Source organism: Artemia franciscana, chromosome 14, assembly GCF_032884065.1.
Source record: "Artemia franciscana chromosome 14, ASM3288406v1, whole genome shotgun sequence".
NCBI classification, from domain to species: Eukaryota; Metazoa; Arthropoda; class Branchiopoda; order Anostraca; family Artemiidae; genus Artemia; species Artemia franciscana.
In genome coordinates this window covers 11,615,947-11,641,967 of record NC_088876.1, presented here as the reverse complement: position 1 = coordinate 11,641,967, position 26,021 = coordinate 11,615,947, and the positions used below count along the sequence as shown (strand labels likewise).

The following is a 26,021-nucleotide window of genomic DNA, read 5'->3' as shown; positions in this document are numbered from 1 at the left end:
GAGTTTCTTCCCTATAACTGTATTACTGCTACTCCCCTTCACTGTAATAACTTCACTATCCCGCTTGTTGATTGTATTCGTTGGCTTGGTATCTCTATTACTAACAATCTTTCGAGCTTACGTCAGCGTACTGTTTGTGATATATGTAAAAAGATTCAGATTGGTTATGCAAAAATTGTTGCAAATAGAGGGAAGTATAATAGATGTGCGCTGGCTAAACTTTATTCTACTTTCTGTGATCATTCTGTCCTTTATGCTTCAGGTCTTTTCCCCCTTCTTAATAATGGTAATTTAAAAAGAATTCGGATAAATTATTTCAAATTTTGCAAATTTCTTCTATATCTTCCACCTTGGACAAAAAACCGGACTCTTGTTAAAAAATTCTCAGTTCCTGACATAACTTTAAAGTTAGAGATTCTTCACAGACAACTCTCCAGTACAGCTTCTGCGTGCCTATCCCCTCACCACCGTCTTATCCGTTTTTTTCGTTGACTTTGTGTATGTATTTGTTTTTCTCTTTGTGTTTTTTTTAATTTCATTTTTTGTGTGTATCTAATGTTCATTTTTTTTCACAGTTCGTTATTTTGTGTGTTTCTTTAATTTTTTGTAGTAACGTAAAAAATTTCTATTGTCATTACTTTTCATTTTTTGTATGTTTTGCTGTTTTTTGTGTGTATTTAATTGTTTGTACTCCACATTTTAATACTTTTATAGTGTTGTTGTGGGTAAGAAATAAATTATTATTATTATTATTTTGTCGTGTTTTTTTTTTCCTAGCACCCCAATTTCAGCTTATTCCGCGAAAGTAGTAAGGTTCTAACCTCTGCGGTTTTTACGGAAAGTCTGGACCTTAGGCTGGATTGATGAATATGACTTTGCATTTTGGAAAGCTTCGTAGAACTCTTTGCCTGGGGCCAAGGAAGCTATTGTTTCTACCCATTTCTGTTCGTGACTTCAGCTGAGTTTATCATTTAGTTTTTCGCAATTGGGATTGCGGTAGAGAAATGGTATCAGATGTGCCTCTTAAACTTTAAAAGTTTTCTCATTGTTAGAGAAACTAGAGTTTATCTTTTGCTCCTTTCTCAGTGATGACGTCAGAAACTTGGCCTACGGCAAAAAAAGTCTAATTTTGAACTAAGACAGTTTGATTTTTTTCGACGGCAATCGGTAGCTCTTGATGATCAAAGTATTTGTCATCCATTTTTGTAGAAAATTCCTTCATGAGCTGTACTAGCTTGAAAGTTTAAAGGGGTTGACAACTTCGGTAGTAAGGTACACACTGAAACGAAAAATAGGCCGATACCAATTGTGAGACATATAGGGGAGTTTTAAGCAATTGTTCGGCTATTAGATCATAATCTTCTTTGGCAATGAAGGGTTCGCAACTTTTGCTAGTTGGTGTACCTGTTATTTGTTTCTGGTGTATTGGTAAGGGCAAGTTGGTTCCATTGGTAAGACATGTAGGGGACTTGTAAGGAATAATTCGTTGTTGCAACTTTTGCTAGTTGCAGTGAGGGGTTTCTAATTTTGCGAGTCGGTGTGCCTAGTATTTATTCTGAGATCCTTACAGATTAACAATTTCAGCGGAAGTGCTGAAAATCAAAAGCCACGATCGTTTAGTAAATCAGTGTAACAAATTTCTAGCAATTGGAATCAAAGGTTCTATCTTTCTCAGAAAAAAGAGTCATTTAAAGTTCACAGTAAAACTTCAGTTAAGGAATCTATTTTGCAAAAATAGACAAAATTTTTCTTGACAGCAAGTACCCGTTTTCTTTTATTACTTGCAATAAAACCAGTTTAAAAATCAAAAGACAACTCCTGCAAAAAATTCCGGCGATCAAAATTTAAAGTTACCTGATTATGTAAAAAAATATAGTAAATATTCTGTTTTCAGCAAGAATACATTAAAACAAGATAACTGGCAGTGTAAAAGGTGCATCATATGAACGAGGTCGTGATCTTAAGCTGCTTGAAAAGAAATTGTAGACGAAACAGTTTCAAGTGATATTTCTGATATTTTGGAAGTGACATGCAAATTATCCAATAAGATAAAAAAAAAAATAAGACAATAAACAGAAATAAGACTAAGATTAAGGAAACATGATAAGGTTCGAATTCTGTCGTCACGGTCAAAGACAAAATGTGAGAATTAAGTAATTTCCTTGATAAAAACCATCACGAATTCTTCACTGAAAATATGCAGTTGAATGATCAAATATTCTAAATAATAGCCAATTAGCCGTAGTTACAGACACCGTTAGGTAGTAACGACAAACCTCCGACTCCAATTACCCATTAATTCTAAATATTATTGACAAATCGAATTTTGAAACGTTCCTTGGTAAGGATCAAACATGTAAGTCCGTGAGCATTCAAAGTTGCTGCGACAATACCAATTTTCAAAGCGATTTTCTCTGTTTCATTCCTCTAAGCAAGCAATTCTTAACATATTAAGGCCGTTAATAGTTTGTAAAACATTGTTGCACACCCTGTCACTTACCAAAAAACTATTACCATTTCTTACACAGCTATCATACATTAAACTGGACAATTACCAATGCCCATAAAATCGGATCCCATACACCTCCCACCCCCTTAAGACGCATGGACATGCCTCACTAAGAGCCTTTTCTCTAAATAAAAGGACAATATAAGATTAATTAATACTTAATACATCTCTTGTTTTACTATCAGCTACTTTAAAATAGTCGCTTAGAAACTACTTTGCAATGAGCATTGCACAGCGATAATAATTGCCTAAGAAAGATATAGCCTTACCAAAGTACCACAATTTTTTTTTACCAGGATAAGAGATGGCACTGTTGATTTTGTTAATGTTTGTTATTGTCACTAGAGGTTCCGTTCCTGAGTTCTTTTAGTATAACATTTTATAACATTAATAACTAACCAAATACACCAATTGTAAACACATGTAAAAACAAATAAAGCAGGTACAAGTTATGACGAACACAACGGTAGCATTTGTTTTTATTTTGATCTTAGTATTATAATCATAAACGGCAATTTTATGTAAGAGCTATTAAAACAATTAAAAAAACTTCGAAAAATGGAAAATAAATGCGAGATAATTTTTCACGGAAAAATGCAGAGGAAAAACGTACAGGAAAATTTGGGGATACCATGAAATGGGATCAACGATTAAGTTCAAAAATAAAACTACCAAAGGTGACTCTACACTTTGCTCCCATTAATGCGGATCACCATTTCTATAATTAACTTCTCATTAGATTTTAAAGCTGTTGAAACCCGAACAAAGTATGAAATATATCTTCACCCCCTGATTTTACGGATAAGAGTACTCCACTTATCGACCAAACAACTTTTCACTGGTACATTTTTACAAACAAATGATAGACAATTGGCCTCAACTTGGAGCATAATTGTCATCATTTTTTTATTTAAGTGGATATTAAATTTCAAACTTTTTACAAGTATTAAATTTGCATTTAGGCAACTATTTTTTCATGCTGCTTGGAAAATCTATTTTACCTATAATGAGACAGAGATATCCAGGGCCGTTGAAACGGGGTTGGACAGAACCACTTAGGCTTTTGCGCTAGAGGAGCATACGGCCCAGCATGATATTGTTTCACTTTCCTCCAATGTGAAAATTTGCTTAATAAGTTTAATTTTGAGATAAAAATATGAAGGACAGGAAGTATCTTAAGTGGAGGAAAAATGTTAAGTACATATTCTGCATATTTTTTTGTAAGTTTATTCTACTTATAGTGAAATAGTCAAAATTATGGTGAATTAATTTTTTCTCTTTTCATGTAAAAACTTAACTTAAAGTTAGTAAAAAAAAAAAATCACCAAGAGGAGGACACGAGGAACATTTTCGAAGAAGCTCAGTCTTGAGTCTCAAAATTTCTGTAAATTTCCTGGTTTTCTTAGGTTTTTCAAGCGAAATCATTATAAAACTTCATCTGTATTTAAACTTTTGTAAAGTTAACACTCACCATTAAATTGTGCTGGTCTTACTAACTTCAAAATTGCAATATCATTCTTGGACAGCTTCTTTCGAATATAATTAGGATGTATGATTTTCTTTTCAATTTCAATTTGCTGAAAAGGAGTTTTGTTTTCAGGGTAAGGATTATTGGTACCAAATGCTTCTCTCAGTCCCGGGTGAGGTAAGTTATGTGCACCAAGCCGGACATACTTTCTAAAATGTAAAAAACAAGCTTTTTCTACTTTGATCGAAGATAAATAATTCGACTAATTAAACAATCATAATTTCAAAATACATTTAGTAAGGAAGCAATGAGACTTTATTATCGCACAAAATTTTCGTCGGATTAAAAATACTATAAAGAGGAAAAGTCCTAGCGTCGTCTCTAGTAAAGAGCCTTAAAGCTTCAATGTATTATTATTTTTTTCCAGAGTCCCTTCATATGAAAGCAGTAGTCGTGTAAACTTTAGTCCATGTTGTGTGGGACTAGATGCATCTTCACGAGCAAATGTGTCACCATGGTGCAATACTATTTCTAAGACCGAACACTAGACTTTTAAATGTCTGTTCGAATGAGCCTTTGATTAGATACGATTATCCTTAGTAAAAACAACAACAAACCAACAAAAAGATCTGAAACCTCTGCAATATATATATATATATATATATATATATATATATATATATATATATATATATATATATATATATATATATATATATATATATATATATATATATATATATATATATATATATATATATATAGATATATATATATATATATATATATATATATATATATATATATATATATATATATATATATATATATGTATACTTTATATATATGTATATATATACATATATATACATATATATATATATATATATATATACATATATATATATATATATATATACATATATATATATATATATATATATATATATATATATATATATATATATATATATATATATATATATATATATATATATATATATATATATATATATATATATATATATATATATATATATATATATATATATATATATATATATATATATATATATATATATATATATATATATATATATATCTATATATATATAAATAAGTTGTCTGTGTGTGGATCTGTGGATGGATCAGGTGACGTCATGTTTGTCCGCATATGACGTCTGAATTATTTCACACTAATACAAAATAAGAAAAAAAACTAAAAAAGGTAAAAACTACAAAAAAAAACTAAAAAGAAAAAAAAACTAAAAAAGCTAAAAAACTAAAAAAAAACTAAAAAAAGGTAAAAAACTAAAAACTAAAAAAACTGAAAAATCTAAAAAAAGGCAAAAACTACAAAAAAAACTAAAAACTAATAAAAAAACTAAAAAATCTAAAAAACTAAAAAAACTAAAAAAACTAAAAAAAGGTAAAAAACTAAAAAAAAACTAAAAACTAAAAAAGAAAAAAACTAAAAAAAGGAAAAGACTGAAAAATAAAAGAGAAAAAGAAAACTAAAAAAATATGAATAAAAATACAAAAAAATAAAAAAGATAAAAACTACAAAAAAACTAAAAAGAAAAAACGAAAAAAAACTAAAAAAGCTAAAAAAATAAAAGAAGCAAAAATCTAAAGAAGGTAAAAACTACAAAAAAAAGAAAACAAAATAAAAAAATCTAAAAAAGCTTAAAAACTAAAAAAAAACTAAAAAAAGATAAAAAACTAAAAAAAGGAAAAAACCATAAAATAAACTAAAAACTAATAAAAAAAATAAAAAAAGCTAAAAAACTAAAAAAACTAAAAAAAACTAAAAAAGGTAAAAACTAAAAGAACTAAAAAAGAAAAAAAAACTAAAAAAAGGAAAAAACTGAAAAATAAAGGAGAAAAAGAAAACTAAAAAAATATAAATAAAAATAAAAAAACTAAAAAGATAAAAACTTCAAAAAAACTAAAAAGAAAAAAGAAAAAACCTAAAAAACCTAAAAAAAGGTAAAAACCAATAAAAAAAAACTAAAAACAAAAAAAGGGAAAAAATTAAAAATTTATTTCATCATAAGTTTTCAACTGACTAAATTACAGACCGGGACATCGGGACACAAATGACGACCGGGACACTGGCACATAGGGAATATGAATGACGACACTCAAAGAGAAAGCGACCGGGACAAAAGGAATGTTCGATTAGCAATCAACAAAGCACCGGGACACAAATGACGACCGGGACACAGGGAGTATAAATGACGACAAGGATATAAGTCAAAAAACTAAAAAAACTAAAAAAAAGGTAAAAACTAAAAAAAAAAAAACTAATAAAAAAACTAAAAAATCTAAAAATCTAAATAAACTAAAAAAGAAAAAAAATAAAAAAGGAAAAAAATAAAGGAGAAAAACAAAACTAAAAAACGAATGTATATACAGACCGGGACACCGGGATACAAATGACGACCGGGACACAGGGAATATAAATGACGACCGGGACACAGGGACACAACTACAACGGGGACGCCGGGGGGCACAGGGGGATATAAATGACGACCGAGACACCGGGACACATGGAATTAAAATGACGCCCGGGACACTCAAAGAGAAATCACAGACTGGGACACCGGGACACAAATGACGACCGGGACACAGGGACAAAACTACAAAGGGGATGCCGGGGGGCACAAGGGGATATATAAATGACGATGGCGACACAGGGAATGGTAGATTAGCAATCACCATCAACAAAGCTCAAGGGCAATCATTAGAATCATGAGGTATAGATCTGAATACGGATTGTTTTCCCATGGACCATTATATGTTGCATTTTCAAGAGTCGGTAAACAATCTATTTATATGCACAGACAATGGGACAGCAAAGAATGTTGTATATTCGCAAGTTTTACGTAGTTAAAAACATATATATATATATCTATATTCACAGGTGGGACATAGGGACACAACTACAATGGCGCGTAACTAATATGGCGCGTAACGACTTACGCGCGCGGGGGGGCTTGGGGGGGGGGGGGGGGCGAAGCGCCCCCACCAACTAGGTGTTGGGCTGGCGCGAAGCGCCACCCCAACAGCTAGTATATATATATATATATATATATATATATATATATATATATATATATATATATATATATATATATATATATATATATACTATTTGTCTGTTATACTATTTACAATATATGTTATGAAAAAAAAAAAACTAAAACGAAAAAAAAACTGAAAAAAAGTAAAAAAAAACATAAAATTAAAAATAAAAACTAAAAAATGAAAAAAAAAACTCAGAAAAAAAACAAATGCAGAAAAATAAGTAAAAAGAGCAAAAAAAACTTAAAAAAAACTAAAAAAAATGGAAAAAAGTGGTCTTTTATAACCATTGGGTTCGATATGACCACCCCTGGGAGAAAAAACAAACCAACAAATAAATACGCTGCCGAAAAATACAAAATTTCATATTTTTGTAGATAGAAGCTTGAAACCTCTTCATCAGGGTTGTTTGATATTTTGAATGTGATGGCGTAATTTTTCTTGAGATCCGTTGGCTTTTTGAGGTTGTTTTCCCTCTTTTTCTAAGATGAGGCAAATTTTTCCCATGCTCGTTGTTTTTGATGGATAAAAATTAAACTTAAGGAGCTTAATATATTTGGAATCAGCGTAAAAACCCGAATCTTTTGATGCATCTATTGTTATCCAAACTCTTTCTTTTGTAGAGTTTCGATTGCTATTTCAGGGAGTCACTCCTCACTTATAGTTTATTACACCGAACTGTTGATGTATTGTTATCAAAACTCCTTTCTTGGAATTTTGGCTACTACTGGCCCGTCACGCCTTACTTATAATTCGCTACCACTAACTGTTTAGGACTACATAAAGACTACCAAAAATTAAACAGGGGACGCAAGACTTTGCATGCATTATTTAATAGTGTACTAAATTAATTTTTGATTTGTATAAGGATACATTAGTATTATATCCTTTTGATACTGTTTTATTCTAGTTACAACAGTGACCCAACCTTTTTTCTTTATTTTTTTAGTGACAAAATATAATTTTAGATAGAGCTAAAGTAGCGTACAGTTTGAATGTTTATACTGGTATTCAAAGTTTCTGGTATGAAGAGAAAGAAATGATAATTATATCCCTTACGACACATTGCTTAGAAACCGAAGATGACTTCCAAGTGGCTTATTTTCATTGATTCGTCCAAAACTGCTTAATAGGACATTTGCTGCGTTTGGAATGGATTTTCATTGGATATTTGGCGTATTAGAAGAAAAATGCATAACAGCTTGTTTAGGATGAGTAAAAAGGCTAACTAAGCTTGAGAACATTTAGCGAAGTGAACGATTTTACCAAAATGTCCTTAATGTCAGAAAAACACTATCAACGAAAAATGACATGCAAATATGCTATCTGATTATAGCTGAACATTTATGTGGGAAATAACAAATGGAAATAAAAATGTTTTTGGAGAAGTTAGAAAAGAAAACACAAATATTTCATAGACGAAACAATTGAACATAAAAAGTTCGGGCTGAATGAAGCCTTTAAATCTAATAGGATTAGTGATTTCTTCCCAGCTGCGTGATTTGTTGTTCCATGAAAGAGTGCGTGATATTATTTTACAAAAGAATATGCATCATAGGAACAAAAATGGTAAAGTTTTTTCCAAGTTGATCACCATCCAAGGAAGCCTAGACTAAATCAAAAACATTCGATCCTGCTTTTGCAAATTTACGTCAGCCCAGCATGGGGAAAGGGCCTTGACACCTTTAATTTTCAGTTTTCAAATTTTTCTAATAATACCTTCGAATTTTGCATAATTCATATATTTTTATGAAATATTTATGAAATTTATTTCCCGGAGGAAATTTTTTTCAAAATCAACGGCTCCTTGAGCTATAGATTCATCCCCCTGAAAACTCTATGCTATTAGCTGTTTTTATAACCTGACAAATAAGTCTGACTGAGCTTAGATTTTACACAAGCTTGTGCAGAAGTATTTACTAGAACAACTTTTGGGTACTCTTCACTAGGTAATTAAAAATAAATTATCATAAAATTATGCATATACAAAACATAATTTTTATGTTTTTTCAATATCCCACTTTAAAAAAGCTCTTTTATTTCTTTTTTAACTGTAATCTAGTATGTTGTAGTTGAAAAACTCAAATCTCATTCCTAGTTTACAGTTGTGTATGTTTTAGATAATTATTAGCGCATAAATTCCATCTGAATCCTAAAAAAAAAATATTTTTCTTCCAGCAGATAAGCGAGCGGTCGTCGCATTCTTGTCCATCAGTCAGTACTGGCTATTTGTATACTTGTAGACACTACTGTGGATATTTAGGAATTCTGAAGTCACAGAAATTAATAATAGAAAAAATCGAAATATCATAAGATAAGAGAACTCACAAAAAATCTTCTCCATCTGATGTGCAATGAGCAGCTGTAATAACATGACGATTGGTCACGAGAGCCCCGCCACAGCCAAAAAAGAGGGCACCGTCAGGTAAGCGATAAACAAGCGCAGCCATCCACGGCCATGATCCTGTAACAAGATTAAAGATAAATATAAAAAGTTGAAATGATTTTACCCAGGATTTTACATTTTTTTTCTCATTTCTGACAAACTCCGTTTACACGCTCTTTGAAAAAATGACTTTAAATAAACATAAATGATTTGGTATAATCTTTTAAAAACATTTTTTTCTCAAAGGTATAAATGTATTCAAAACAGTAATTACCATGGCAGAGACGTTTAATGGTAGTTTGAATAAGTAAAACCTATTTACGCCCTATGGGGTGGATACCAAAATATTCCGGACCCCCTTTCAAATTTATTCAGCGGTATCAAAAGAGCTACCTCTTTTCATATCCCTCAGTCAGGGCTACCTCACTGGTACTCCTTAATTATTTATCCTGTATATTTGAGTTTTATTTTTAAAGGCTTTAAAGAAATCAATAGGAACACACAAGCCTTAACTAGTTTTACTATGACTAACAACTCACTACAACACTAAGCCACCAGAGGCCAACACAGCTACACACACTCCTCCTCCATATCAATCTATTCAAAGCCTCACTCTTTACACTCTCCCAAGAAGTTCAAATTTCCCTTAAATCTATTCTTACAACTTCCTTCACTCCATTCGGGGACAACATACTTTTCTTTTGGGCTTAGTTAGTTTGCGGAAAAGGAGGATCTTTGGCAATCTGTCATCCTTCATTTACAGAACGTGTCCTAGCTATCTCAACCTTTCTCTCATTATAGCCCCAGAAAAGGAAATAGAACCAGATTTTTAGTAGACCTTACTGATTGAAATACGATGAGTCAGACGGGTGTCCAAAATTATCCGTAGATAGTTCATCTAGGGGACATCTAATAAATCCTCCTCCGTATTTCAGAGCACCCACGTTCTGTTCATCTTTGACCCGTGATATGATGTAAATTCCAATATTCTAATCTGGGTTTATAGACTTACCCACCTATTCGTTAAAAAAAAAATTAACTGGCTATTCTACTCTTAATGTTTTCACTGCATCTATCATTGTTACTAACAGTACCACAAAGGGTGAGTGAAGCTGCCCGCCTAATCGATTTTCTCGTTGCCCATCATCACCTCTTCACCTTCAATTGGTCCTAATGTTAGCGACTTAGTCTTCTTAACATTATTTCCAAACCTGTTTTTCTACCCTGAATTCTCAAAACATCAAAGATTTGTTCATTTTGCTAACATTTTCACCTAAAACGACCAAATCATCAGTATAATCAAAATCTTGGAGTTTTATCTCCCATTTTATACAATGAATTCCTATAGCCTTTGCCGTGTCCCTTAGGACAAATTCCATCAAATTGATCCATATAAATGGGGATAGAACGCAATCCTTCTTAATTCCTGATTCAATAGGAAACCAGCTAATAACATCAACTATAGCAATATTATTCTTGTGCATAGCACTGATAACTTTCTTGGATTAAATCTGGTATACCATACAAGAATAGGACCTTCACTAGGGCTCTTGCATCGGCTGAATCAAACGATTACGTATAATCTATAAATTTGAGGACTAAAGGGATTTGATGACTCAGGAACTTCTCAATTATTAATCTAATTGTGAAAATTTGCTCAACGAATCCTCTCCCTTTGCTAAGACCACGCTGTTCTCCCCTTAAAACTTGATCTATAGCATCTCTAAGTCTAAGAAATTCCGGCATACTACGTTATTTGCTTCCTACAGGAACCAAGCTAATACGTCAATAATTACAACACTCAATTTTATCACCTTTTTTATAGAGGATTTTAAACAAACAAATATCGAAAAGAAAAACGGAAAAAAAAATTGTTATTTTTCGAATCACCAAAGATTGCCTTGTAAAACACACGCTACAATGCCTTGTACACACGCTACAATGTAACATTGTAACTTTGTAAATGTAACAATGTAACTACAGTGGCAACTTTGACAAAAGTTGCCTTGTACACACGCTACAATGAGAATGCAACATTTCGACAAAGATATAAGTCACTGAGCCTAATATGTTACACAGAAAAATCTGAATGCTAAACGATGGTCAGGAAAAGAAAAATGACAAAAATAAAATGCCGAAGATACAGTCTCGCTTATTGTATTAATAATTAAAGCTAATAAATTATAGACATAGCCGTAGTTTGTATCTCCATGTATGAAAATAAAACAGAGAAAATAATGCAGAATTCTGTGGTAGAAACGAAAAAAGGCAGAAACGAAGGATTCTCGGAATATTTTGCATTGAAAATAAAAATGCTAGCTATTTACATATTTGTATAGGATTTTTTTTTTTATTGAATTTTCCTACAGTAGAAATATGCTTTAGTTGATTCTTTATAGTAGAACAGTAAATAATTTAAAATATTTTAGTATACTTTGAAATGTACTAATTAGCACTCCATTTATTTGTGTTATTTTTACAGATTTATATTGCATTAGTTGAGAAGCGAGATTTTTTTCTCTCTCTCTCTCTCTCTCTCTCTCTCTCTCTCTCTCTAATTTTGAACGTTACTTTTATCAGAAAAGGCTTGCAGTTTTGTGAATTTCGCTCGTGTAAAGAAACTTATATCTGATGTAAACTCAAAACACAAATCTTCGCTCAAAGTTTTCATTAGTCTGCAAAACCTCAAAGAGCCAGTAGCAACTGTTTTAACAGTTTATCAGTGAAGTTGATCTCCTACTCGCTACGAAAACTTCCCACCAAAAATTAAGGCTAGGAAAATACCGAAAACAAATGAAAAAAAATAGGAGTAATTGTAAGAAAGAAATCTATACAAAAATAAGATTATAAATTAAAAAAAGAAAATCCTAAATAAAAAGAAAATGTTTATTAAAACAAAGCATTAAAGAAAAAGTTCAACTATGAAACTAAAAGCACAACAAATGTGTTTTGCTTTGGTCATATTACATCTAGTCAATGTTCTCACTTTTCGTGGGAATTGATACCATTTCTAATCTTGGTTCCTTATAAATAGACTCTTTAATTTGAGCATTTGGCTCATTAGTTTGTGGTATTGTATAAATATCTGTTGTTATTCCTTATTATTCCGTTTGATTCTATTTTATATCCATTTATTTTCTTCAAAACGTTTCTTATTTTGGAAGTTCCAATATATGAAGGAATGAATGAACTTTATTACCCGTAAAAGTATAAAAAACACAAAGTACGGAGCATTATCAATAAACAAAACAAAAACGATAAACAGCGAAGAAAAAAATTCAAACTAACAAAAAACAACATGGACTAATTAACCAGTATCAATATGGAAAAAAGGCTGCAGAGGGTCATAAACTTGAATAAAGTTGATAGTCTTTTTACATAAATCATCACTGGAAGACCGAATCCGAGTAAACCAAATTGAGCAATTATTTTTTTGGTTCGGCGCCATCTAGGAAGCCGGAGGAGGAATTTGCAATATCTGGAATAAGCTGTACGTAGAGTATGTCGATCTTTCTTACGAAACAGATGAGCCATGCCTGATAAAAACAAAAGTACAGGGGCGCAATAAGCGTTATAAATCATGCACAAACCGTTGCGGTTGTAACGGCTATTGTTGGGGATATTTTTCCGTAAGCGACGCGTAGGTTTTTCACGGCTTGATTCACTAGGGATCAATTTTGAAAATGACAGGGCACAGATTTTGAAAATACAGTTTCAAAATCTGTATTTTGAAACTGATATCGTACACTGGGCTGAGGTCTTAGCAGAGGCATTTCCAGAACTGACGGAGATTTTATGATTTAGCTAACTGACAGAATATTTTCTAGTTTTTGCTTGCTTTATTAAAGACTGCAATAGATACTGCAATTGAACGTAATCATTGCTAATTCATTTATAGACATGCCAAGATATCGAGGCATAACCAAACTGTGTAAAATCTCTAAAGTGGGGTCAGATCTATATAGCGTTTAAGTGGCCTTCGTCTGCTAATCCCGCCCTCTCTTTCCTCCCATTTCCCTCCGTCTATAGACTGTTAATAAACCAGCCACCAAAGCTGATATCATTCGTGTAATAAACGTAAAATATATGAGAAAGCAGTGTTTCCAAGTGCTATTCACAGTTTCAAACAGCCTCAACAAATAATTTATTCACGTGAATAATTAATAAACTTAATTTGATGGCTGGTATTTACCTCCCCCCCCCTAAAAACACCCTCAGAAAACGCCCCAGAAAATACCCTCCCAAAAATAGCCCCCTTTAGAAAATATCCTCCTCCTTTGCAAAAAAAGAACCTCAAAAAAATCCCCTGGAAACCCCCCTCCCCACGACTAGCTGGTCTCCAATCACTTCCGACTTTATAAGAAAAAAGGACAAGAACTTATAATTTCTGGTCTAATGAGCACCCTCCAAAGTTTTTGCGACCATGAGGCGCAGTTGTGGATTGAGAAGGGGCAGTTTCCCCTCCCAATACGGATACATTCTGCTCACTTTGCCTTTCGCGAATACAAAAATATGAATGAATGGCTTAATATACACATATTTGATATAAAAAAAAAAAATTGAAACGAAAATCATTCTTTTCAGAAATATTTTTATAAGTCTTGTAAATTATATCAATTTTTTTTAAAAATATTTCAGAACTTAAGGCAACAACCCTTTAAAAAAAAGGGCTGCATTTTTAAATCTTGTTAAATTTAATTGACTAATCTCTCACCTGGTTGAGACTCTTTACCGCCAACTATCCTTGTGGAAAGAAACCTAGATATCCCACATTCACGAGGCAACCCAAACGGTTTGGCATTTTGCTGTTGGTTTACCTGCTGCTGTTGAAAAAAAGAAGGCCGCCCCCCACCAACATTTGAAACCTGAGGAACGATTTGCCCATTCTGTATGAGTCCGCCTCCCTGTCCCAAAAATGGAGGATTTCGAACAGGGCCAAATTGTTGCACAAAAGGTTGATTTTGTTGTTGAGTGAATGGCCTGATTTGCTGCTGTTGAATGAATTGTGGCGAGGTAGGTATTTGCTGTGCAAACTGAGGCCGAAATGGAGGAGGTGCCGGCTCATTTAAAGCAGCTATTTCACTTGGATCAGGACAACATACCTAAAAATAACAACTATTAAATTAATCAAGTCATTAAAACTATACCCCAACACATTGACTGTTACTAAAATGCTTCTAATACTGTTAGTGTTCTTTCCGTTGTCTGTTTATATGCAGCAGAAGATTGCACACTGTTATATGCGGGGTGTTCTTAAAAGCATATTGTTATCATATCATGCTCAGCTTGGGTCAGCTAAACATGAAGCTGATGACCTTGACTGCACTGTTTTGGAATTATATCTGGTTTGCCGCACAAAATACATGTGCCAACAAAAAATTAAACTTAAACAATTCGGTCAAAAGCAACAGAATTTTAACTGGAATTGAAATTTTAAACAAGAACCCGTTAAATACCATCTTGAGCTGAGACTAAACTTGGGACTTTCAGTGCTTTAACTGACTGTTGGCTACAACCCAAATGGCTGCTTATTTACCTGTTGCTGTTGATAAAATGGTGGTTGAAACCCGCCACCATTTAAAGCTTGTGGAATCATTTGTCCATTCATTATCAGTCCACCTCCCTGTTCTAAAAATGGTGGGTTTTGAAATTGGCCGAAATGTTGCATAAAAGGCCTGTTATGCTGTTGTACGAATTGCTGCTGTTGAATGAACTGGGGTAAAGTATATATTTGTTGTGCAATTTCAGGGCTAAATGGTGAAGTTGGCTCATTTAAAGCAGGTATTTCTCTTGGATCAGGACAGCATACCTAAAACAGCAACTATCGAATTAATCAAGTCATTAAAATCATACCCCAACGCCATACTAAAATGCTACTAATACTGCTAGTTTATCTTTCATTGTCTATTTTTACGCAGTAGAAGGATATAAACTGTTCAATCTAGGGTGTTTGTATTAACCTACTGTGGTGGATAGCATGGAATAGCTAAACACGAGGCTGGTACACAGTTTGGGTGTGGTGTTAGGTTTCCAGCACACGATAGCCATAAGGGATGGGAACTAAAGCTACTCCATCAAAAATTACTTGAAACAAGAAAATAGATTCAAATTTTTAAACAAAAAAATTGCATGTTGTCTTCAGCTGAGTCTTGAGTCGACAGTTTTAGTTCTTTAGTTAAAGATATTTTAATTAGGAATATATGTTCTAAAAACATTATTAGCAAATAATAATAATTTATTTATAACCCACAAAATACATTAAACTGTGGAGTAAACACACAAAAAAAGAAAAAAAAAGAAAAAAATATAACAACATAAATAACATAACAGCATAACAACATGCAACATAAGTAAATTACCTCAATTCAAAAAATGACCAAAGAGGGTCAAAAACACCAATCATTTGCCGAGTTTTAAGAGATATATCTTTAGATAAATGTTTCAATCGAGAGGGCGCATCAACGATATCAAATTTAGAAACGACTGTTTGATTCCGATACCACCGAGGCAGACGTAGTAAATACTTGCAATACTTGAAATATCCTGAGCTCTCAGACTTAAAATCTCAGAAGTAAAAAATATATTTAAATTCTCCCTCGCTTATTGGAAAAGTAAAAGAAAACTTCCAAAAAACGAAATAAATCCCGATTTCGCATCTTAAGTGACTGTGGGATCTTTGCTAAACACTGAAAATATGTACAAACAAAAATCACACCCAGTGGTACGGGTGGGATACACTGCTCCCGTGGAAATTTCCGTATTGATGGAACACAGGAAAATTTAGAAGATGCGCTCCAATACCATAAAATAACAATAAATTCCTGTAAAGTGAAAAACAGTCGGACATTTTCGGTTCAAATGATCCGAGAAGTTTCTTGGACCATTTATTTGATTTCAAGTCATAATACAAAGTTCGAAAATACTTTATATTTATTTACATTAGACTTTTAGAAAGCTTCACACTAATCACATAAGTAAAAACATAATAAATAAGTAAATAAAACTCACATGAGTGCAGTGTTGCGGCGCACATAAGGTTAAAACCCACCGAAACCCCCCTTGAGGCTAAAGTATCAATTTATACTTATATGAAAACAAGATAATAACGCAAAAAGTCAAACAACGGATCAATTTTTCAGGGGAAAAAAAATCTCGAAAAAGCTGACGCAATTAATTTAGTTTTATTGTAAAAGACAGACGCTTGCTTTTGCTACTTTCTTCATTCTTTTAAGCTCATTCATGGGGCTAAAGTATTTTCTAACTTCCCAAAACGGAAAGTTTTTACTCGAAAGTGTTATCCAGTACCAGCTGGAATTTTATCCTGAGGCATTTTTCTACTTCTTTCTCTACGTAGGTTTGAAAACTGCTGAAAACAATAGACACAGTTCTGACCACATACCACTTTGCAATAAACAATTTTATGTTTTAGTAAATATTTTAATTGAATTTTATACATGTAAAGGTTCATTTTGTTGAGCTGTATGGTCCGAATTCTTAAGGCTTTTCTTCAGATATTTTTCAAAAACCAATGGAAAAACCTCACCCCCTTTTCCTTATAAATTCTAAATAATATAGAACATTTTATGTCTTTGACATTGGGAATTCTGAAGGTTATTTTCCAAAGGCCCTTCATGTGAGTAATAGTGCCACGAAAAGCCTTGTTATTACCTTACCCCTAACCCTAATTAACGTTAAAACGAAATTTTTTTGTTCCAATGTCACTGGAGTCCATTTCAGCTGCAGAAACATTGTTTGTGAGGGAAGATTTACCTTATAGGTTTTGCAAACCTGACAAAAAGCTCCTACAAGAGCTCCTCGTAATTCAAACTTAATCAAAAGAAAGGTAAAAAGACATTTAACGTAGCAGAGCAAAAGTAATTTGCTTATGGATTTGTTTATGAAATAGCCAATGAGTACGAAAACAGACAAAGAGATCATAGTTCTACACAAGAACAAGTAAGTTAATCGTTACAAAATCAAGCTTATCATACATTTAAAAGAAGACGCATTTGCATTTACAGTGTCGGTGACAAGCATATTTGTCTGATATGAAGCAGTATAAAAGTGAAAATGATAATTTTAATTATATTCTTACAGTCATCGATTGTTTTGGTAAATATGCTTGGTGTGTTCCTTTAAAGGATAAAACGGGTAAAGAAATTATTAATGCTTTCGTGGATTTATTTTATAATAGAAAATCTATAAAACTACAAACAGATAAAGCCAAAGAATTGCTTATCAAAAACGTTCACATATTAATTTAAGAGTAATGAAATTCGTTGGTTCTTATCTGAAAGTAAATTGAAAGCTCAAATTGTTTAGCAGTTTAATAGAACAATCGAAGAAAAATTATGCAAATATTCTACTGATAACAATATAAAACGTTGCATGGATGTATTACCCTTTTTCGATGACAATTGTAACAATTCTTGTCATCGATCCGATAAAAATACAAATATGATTACAGATATGCTATATGAAAATTACACTAATTTAACAAGACGATTCAACGACTGAATCAGTCCTTAAGCAACGCAGTAAGTTTTCAAGCAAGCAATCAAACTCACTCAAGTCAAGCTATGGTACCCGTCAATAAACCAAATTTCATTTCTAATGTGGATTCTGGGATAGATGAAAAACTTTTGAGAGAAACCAATAAGGACAAAGATCCTAAGGGATTCTATTTTAAATGCCTAGTTATAGCACTTGGTATTAACCAAGTGACATATAGCAATCGCAAATTCTGTCGGTCTGTCTGTCGGTCTGTCTGTCGGTCCCGGTTTTGCTACTTTAGGCACTTCCAGGTAAGCTAGGACGATGAAATTTGGCAGGCGTATCAGGGACCGGACCAGATTAAATTAGAAATAGTCGTTTTCCCAATTTGACTATCTGGAGGGGGAGTGGGGGGCCTGTTAATTCGGAAAAAATAGAAAAATTGAAGTATTTTTAACTTACGAACGGGTGATCAGATCTTATTGAAATTTGATGTTTGGAAGGATATCGTGTCTCAGAGCTGTTATTTGAATCCCGACAGGATCTGGTGATATTTGGGGGGATTTGGGTGGGGGAAACCTAAAATCTTGGAAAACACTTAGAGTGGAGGGATCGGGATGAAACTTGGTGGAAAAAAATCACAAGTCCTAGATACATGATTGACATAACCGGAACGGATCCGCTCTCTTTGGGGTAGTTGGGGGGGGGGGGTGTTAATTCTGAAAAATTAGAAAAAATGAGGTATTTTTAACTTACGAACGGGTGATCAGATCTCAATGAAATTTGATATTTAGAAGGATATCGTGTCTCAGAGCTCTTATTTTAAATCCCGACCGGATCTGGTGACATTGGGGGGTTGGGGGGTTGGGAGGGGGAAACTTAAAACTTGGAAAACACTTAGAGAGGAGGGATCGGGATGAAACTTGGCGGGGAAAATAAGCACAAGTCCTAGATACATGATTGACATAACCGGAACGGATCCGCTCTCTTTGGGGTAGTTGGGGGGAGGGTGTTAATTCTGAAAAATTAGAAAAAATGAGGTATTTTTAACTTACGAACGGGTGATCGGATCTCAATGAAATTTGATATTGAGGGATATCGTGTCTCAAAGCTCTTATTTTAAGTCGCGACCGGATCTGGTGACATTGGGGGGAGTTTGTGGTGGGGGAACCTAAAATGATGGAAAACACTTAGATTGGAGGGATCGGGATGAAACTTGGTGGGAAAAATAAGCAGAAGTCTTAGATACGTGATTTACATAATTGGAACAGATCTGCTCTATTGGGGGGGGGATTAATTCTGAAAAATTAGAAAAAATGACGTATTTTCAACTTACGAAGGAGTTATCGGATCTTAATGAAATTTCATATTTAGAAGGACCTCGTAACTCAGATCTCTTATTATAAATCTCAACCGGATCCAGCGTAATTGGGGGGGGAAGGGGGTACCGGAAATCTTTGAAAATACTTAAAGCGGTGAGATCAGGATGAAACTGGATGAGAAGAATAAAAACCAGTCTAAGATACGTGACCGACATAACCGGACCGGATCAGCTCTCTTTGGTGGAGTTGGGGGGGAGGGTAATTTTGAAAATTGATGTATTTGTAACTTACGAAAGGGTGACCAGATCTTAATGAAATTTGTTAATTAGAAGGATCTTGTGCTTTAAAGCTCTAATTTTAAATTCTGACCAGATCCTGTGACATTGGAGGGATTGGAGGGGGAGACCGGAATTCTTGGAAAATGTGAAAATTGGGGTATTTTTATCTTACGAATAGGTGATCGGATCTTAATGAAATTTGATATTTAGAAGGAATCCATGTCTCAGAGCTCTTATTTCAAATCCCAACCAGATCTTTTGACATTGGGGGGAGTTGGAGGGGGAAATCTTGGAAAACACTTTGAGTGGAGGAATCGGGATGAAGCTTGGTGGATAGAATAAGCAAATGTCCTTGATACGTGATTGACGGAACCGTACTGGATTCGCTCTCTTTGAGGAAATTGGGGGGAGGGTTCAGTGATTTGGCGAGTTTGGTGCTTCTGGACGTGTTAGGACGATGAAAATTTGTAGGCGTGTCAGGGAGCTGCACAAATTGACTTGATAAAGTCGTTTTCTCAGATTCGACCATCTGGGGGGCTAAAGGGAGAGGAAAGATTAGGAAAAATTAGGTATTTAAAACATACAAGTGGGTGATCGGATCTTAGTGAATTTTGATATTTAGAAGGACATCGTGACTCAGAGCTCTTATTTTAAATCCTGACCGGCATTAAGCCTCTTATTTTCCTTTTAAATCAATCTATTGATTCATAGAATTTTGTTAGAGCTCATACCATATGATCTCTTGGCTCTTAGCTCTTCATGCCTCGTCACAAGCGCCATATGAGCTCTTAGCTCTTGTTTTTACTTAGAAAATTTCAATGTTTAAAAAAAAAACAATAGATGAAGCACGAACCCTTAATAAGGAGGAAAGATGACAGGTGTGAAATCTAGAGAATTAAAATAAAAGTCTTAGTTCATAAAAATCTACAGAAGAAGGTTAAAAGGTATTAAAGATAACTTCGATGTCACTCAACCTCAGCAAGGAATTGGGATTTATATTAATACAAATGATATGAATATGTTTTTGATTTAAAATAAATGTTGATCAATAAGAAACAATCATTATAAACGAGACGGTATGGTAGTGGGATTGGTAGTTTCTTTAAAAATATCGCCAATTCTCAAACATTCCGGACGTCCGTACTAAATATAAAAGATAATACTCGTTAAATGTATAACGCTATGATTAAACCTCGACTATAACTATTCAAAATAGAGCGATTGAATACGGTAAAGATGGAATAGATTATAACCAGAGAGAGTTAAATGATGTGAGATCTCAAAAAGAGATAGTTTCAAATAACAAGAGATATTTAAATAAATATCTTAATGAACATAAGAAAGGCTTATTGGACGTATTATTTTAGGGAAGGGATTTAAACTATGTTCCCGGTGATGCTCTTGTTGACACCCTCAGAGACAGTCGAAGATGTGCCTCCAAATCTTGAAAATCTTCAACATTTCGAAAACCTTTTAAAGTTTATTTAATTATTTTTTTGGTACAAAAATGGCAGTTTTAGCTCCTTATTGGGAATTATTTCAAAGGCTTGTTGTTGATGATTCTACAACAAATATGAATATACGGAAATTAGAGAAAGTATCGTGAATGTATCTTACCAATTGAATTATAACCTCATTTAAAAGACGTGGAATCTAGGATTCTTCCGAGCGACAGTTACCTTAGAATTTTCACTAAAATTTACCTTAGGATTTATATTAGAATTTTCAGATGATTATAGTCGAAGCGCAGCTACTAATTGGTATTAAGATAAAACCCAATTTCTTGATTCCTTCAAAGCAGAAAATGATTTGAAATAACTGTTGAAATAAATGATTTGAAATAACTTATACGCCTGTTGCAGCAGGCTGTTGAACGATTACAACAAAACGAAATAACACTTTGAATAACGGTTTTTTAAAAGGATTGAATAAAACAAAAGAAAGTCACGTGGTTAATATGTACTTACTATTATTATGATTATTTAGATTTTGTCACGAAATTAAATATGTTTTAAGAGGCGTTACACATCAATTATATGAAAAAGTAACGACTTTTCCAATATGATTATAAAATATATAGCTAAAAATTTGAAAGTAGTTGTAATGCATTTATCATGGATATTACCAGTATTACATCCCAGTTTATCCATAGTGACATAATTAGAAGCTGGATTAATGAAGAAGGTGGAAAAATTAAAGGCTAGATTAGGAGAGGGCAGTTCATTTGATTTAATATGGGAACGTGTAATACATATCAAAGTGATAATAAAACGGATAAAGAATTAACATGGATAGTAGTCAGTGAACACTATAATACAGCTAAAATCGTTGTTGTGTTACAGAAATCTGAAAAAGATTACAGTTATACTCAAAACAATATGGTATTTAACCATATGAACACTAATAGAATCGAAGTGAGAGTAAATGGATATAAATATCCACAAGAAGATTTTGAAAGTGATTTTAGTGATATTAATAAAGATTATTCTAACGCTTACCAATGATCTTTACGATTAGAATATAAGTATACAATTGTTGATAGTGGAACAATTGTAAGTTACAATGATTTTAAAACAGTATATATTTTATGTTGTTTTGGTGTTTCGACTCATGAATCAAATATTTATCGGTGTTGAACAACTACTGATACATAAATTAAACTTAAACCAAAACGATTTGATTCTACAGCAGCTGATTTTGAACAGAAGTCTTAGAAATTAAATCAAGGTATGATTAAAAGGTATGTATGAAGGTATATATGGTATATAAATGTATATATGATTTAAAGGTTATTGAAACAAATGGAAAAGATAATAATAATTATATAGATATTAATATTGAGTTATCCACTAAACATTAAACATATTAAATTACCATTATTTGTGGTATTTTTAAAATATGTAATATAAGTAGAATATATATCAAATTATTATCTCATTAGACCTGTTTTGATCTTGAACTTCGACATGGAAAATTGTAAAAATGTCGAAAATTCTCATTAGAATGGTGTGAATTCAGTTGAAAATATGGTAAATTGATTGGCTGATCTAGTAGGTGCAGAATCCACAATTCCTATACTACTTACGAGGTGTGTGTGTGGGGGGGGGGGTTAATATCCATATTCTGGTCACTCTAAATTTAAGAAAAGGACACTAGAATTCTATGGTGTAATATCATCACACCAATCCTATATGCCCCGTAAGTAAATTGAATGAGTCATTTTTGAAATTTCTACGACAACTCCTTCAATACGAAGTGCCCTGGTCTGAAACAAAAAAAAAATATGTGGCCCAGATCACTCTTTACTTAGACAGTGCTAATGCGTTGCTTATGATAAAACACGGTCAAAACCCCTTCCCCCCTATGCAGTTTTAGCATTGTTAGTAACATTACATAACTGATATAAGTGATAAATCAGATTAAAAGCATATACAAGGCCTACATGGATGAATAATACTTGCCCTTGGAGAACTATTCATATATCCACATAAGGACTGTTGTAGGATTTGCAAATGCTCGCCAGTGGGATTTTCTAGAAGCTGAGAGAGTTGAGGACACGCCACCAGAAACTGGCAAATCCCAGGTTTTCTTCCAAGAAATCTGCATGGCACTTGTCTTTTTGGCCCTAGTGGATTCAAATCATCCACAAATACGATAGAATCTGTCGAGATTATATATATTTTAAATCTAACAAACTTAAAACAATTGAAAACTATCTTATGTAAGATAAATACTTTAGACAAAAAAGAATTACGATGAAAGATGAAATAAAACATAAAATGAACAAAAATTATAACAGCCAATCAATTCAAACTTGAGAAAAACATAAATTACCATAGATAAATTCGATTTTGTTAAGAGACAAGTGCGCAAACCAATGTTCAGACATATTAACAGATAATAGTCAAAGAAATGTGAAGCATTTTGCCACACATTCAATAATAAATTAAAACTTAAATGAACTAAAATTAACACGAATGTGGATGGGGTTGTCACTGCCTTTTAAAACCTGTGCTCTTGCATTACCAAGGGCAGTGAGAAAAAGCGGATTGTCTAAACTCGTCAAGTAGACATTTACGCACTACATATAAAAACATCTATAGAAACTACAAAAAATCGACAATCCATTTTTTAATGAAAAGACCCCATATGTAGTTATGCACTTAAAAATAGCAACAGGCTCCAAGTTTAAAAAATAAACGTGGGTAAAATATCCGAAAAAAAGGCTAAGAAATAGATGGCACCAAAAAGCTTAAAAAGGTGTAGTTTTTCTTTGAAGCTAAGGTAATGTTGTCTTTGGGAATCTGAAAATGGATAATATGTGTAATCAGCATATCAGTACTCAACACATTGGAAATTGGACACGAAATGCGCTGTCAAACTAAACTAAGTAGTTTTGTTTATTGATTTTTTGTGTACAGGGTGGAAACACTGGTGATTATGTAGTATCTCCCGAAAAACTTCTTAATTTTAGAAGAATCAAAGGAAACCTTAAAAAATTTCAGTTTTCGGGAATAAATTGATCTAATCTTGGTATAGATGACAGCAAATGTGTTTACTTTGATGTCCCTTGTACTTTAGTAGTGATACCTCAATAACTTTAGGGGATGTCCTATCCCTTTGAATTCCTGTCATGACACTTTCTTAGAAAATTCTTCCAGACACAGGTGCATATATATATATATATATATATATATATATATATATATATATATATATATATATATATATATATATATATGTATGTATATGTATATATATATATATATATATATATATATATATATATATATATATATATATATATATATATATATATGTATATATATATATATATATATTCCATTGGAATAGGAGATGAATAGGAGTTAGATATAGAATAAGAGATGAAATGAGAGCAAGACTATAATTATGGCTAGAATATGTACACATTCATATGCGATCAAAAGTCTTTCTTTTCCTCTTCACTACAAAAAATTTTACACTTACATTAGAGGGAATCTTGAACGAAAGTACCTATGTACATAGGTTACAGGATGCTTAAATCGCATTAGTGAGATGTATTGAATATTCACCCTAGAACACCAGATCTAAGGAATGAAGGCTTTTTGTACATACAAATTTTATTAATAAAAAACATTAACAAATCATGAAATCAAAATAAAAGGCTATTAAAACAAAACAAGCGAAAAACAATCTTGAAAACACTTATATAGTATAAAAATATCAGCAGAAACAAGCATGAATTAAAGAAAGGCTAGCCAATTTTAGGGAGAGGGGTTGTTAATAGAGCTAAATTTAAGCCATATTCAGAGACATTTCTGAGAGGGTCAAATGAAAAATACCACGTTTCTTAGAGCCAAAATAATGCATTCCAGATTGCCATGCATCATGAACGTTATAAAACCACGAAATCGCAAAAAGCAGTTAAAACTCAACAAAGGGAAAAACAAAACGTCAAAAAGCTTATAAAGGATACAATATAAGCAAATAGAATCATGAATTAAAGAAAGGTGGGACCCCAATCAACCAATTGCAGGGGAAGGGCTATTATTAGAGGTAAATATAAGTCATATTCAGGGATATTTCTGACAGATTTTAATGAAAGTGTGTCGTTTCTTGGAGCCAAGACTATGCATTCCTGGTTAACAAGTGCATATTTGAATAATATGTTTCTTAATATTTCGTATAGTCATTTTAGAGGTCAATTTAAGCGACATTAAGAGATATTTTTGAACGCTTTTGACAGGAAGGCCCAAGGGTGACTCATTAGAGGTAAATTCAGGGGGGTACAAGACATGTGACTTCAGTCCAGGGGGAGGTTGTTATTAGAGGTAAATCTAACCCTGAGGTTCCCAAGTTTTTCTCTCATCGATCAATTTAAAAGTTTTACTGATTGCGGAGGACCCCCATCGGCTACATTTCTACCATATTTCCAAACTTCGACTAAAATGTGAAGATCAGATCTACCTATGGAATTTTCTTTGTGGCTGAGTTCCAACGGCGAATTAAGAGTTTCCGAGAAAAAGAAGTGAGAATTGATTGGTTGATTAATAAAATGATTGTGCAGTGAGTGGTTGTCAAAATTTAAGATTGACCAATCAAAAAATTGTGTCCATTCAACTTAATTTCTTTGGCTTTTACTCACAGTACAAAGAACCAATAAATTCTCACTTATTTTATTTAGAAATAATCGGATGGAAAAAATTAAGAAAAATATACTTTCTTGTTCTATGTTTATTCAAATAATTAATTATTACACTTTTAACTAATAATTAAGTTACATTAAAGTTATTACACTTTTAATGTAATTAATAACGTAAAGTTCTATGTTTTCTACAATAAAAATTACAAAATAGTTTCACGTTGATGGGAAGGATGTACTTGAGGAATTGACGGCAAATTATCAAAATTGAGGTTCAATTTTGTTAGGAATAACCACAGATTTTCCCGTTCTGTGATATTCAAACTGCTCCAT

The 26,021-nt window shown here is 32.7% G+C and overlaps 1 protein-coding gene across 1 annotated transcript in view; it reads right to left on the bottom strand.

Annotated features, from left to right (window-relative positions):
• The window catches only part of LOC136035306 (venom serine protease Bi-VSP-like), a 52,130-nt gene that overhangs the window by 9,922 nt on the left and 16,187 nt on the right, over nucleotides 1-26,021 (bottom strand). Inside the window, exons 2-5 of the mRNA XM_065717004.1 lie at nucleotides 23,005-23,204; nucleotides 14,165-14,552; nucleotides 9,393-9,528; nucleotides 3,981-4,186 (exon numbers count right to left, since the gene is read on the bottom strand). Coding sequence (XP_065573076.1) covers nucleotides 3,981-4,186; nucleotides 9,393-9,528; nucleotides 14,165-14,552; nucleotides 23,005-23,204 — 930 coding nt within the window. The remainder of the gene's footprint in view (nucleotides 1-3,980; nucleotides 4,187-9,392; nucleotides 9,529-14,164; nucleotides 14,553-23,004; nucleotides 23,205-26,021) is intronic.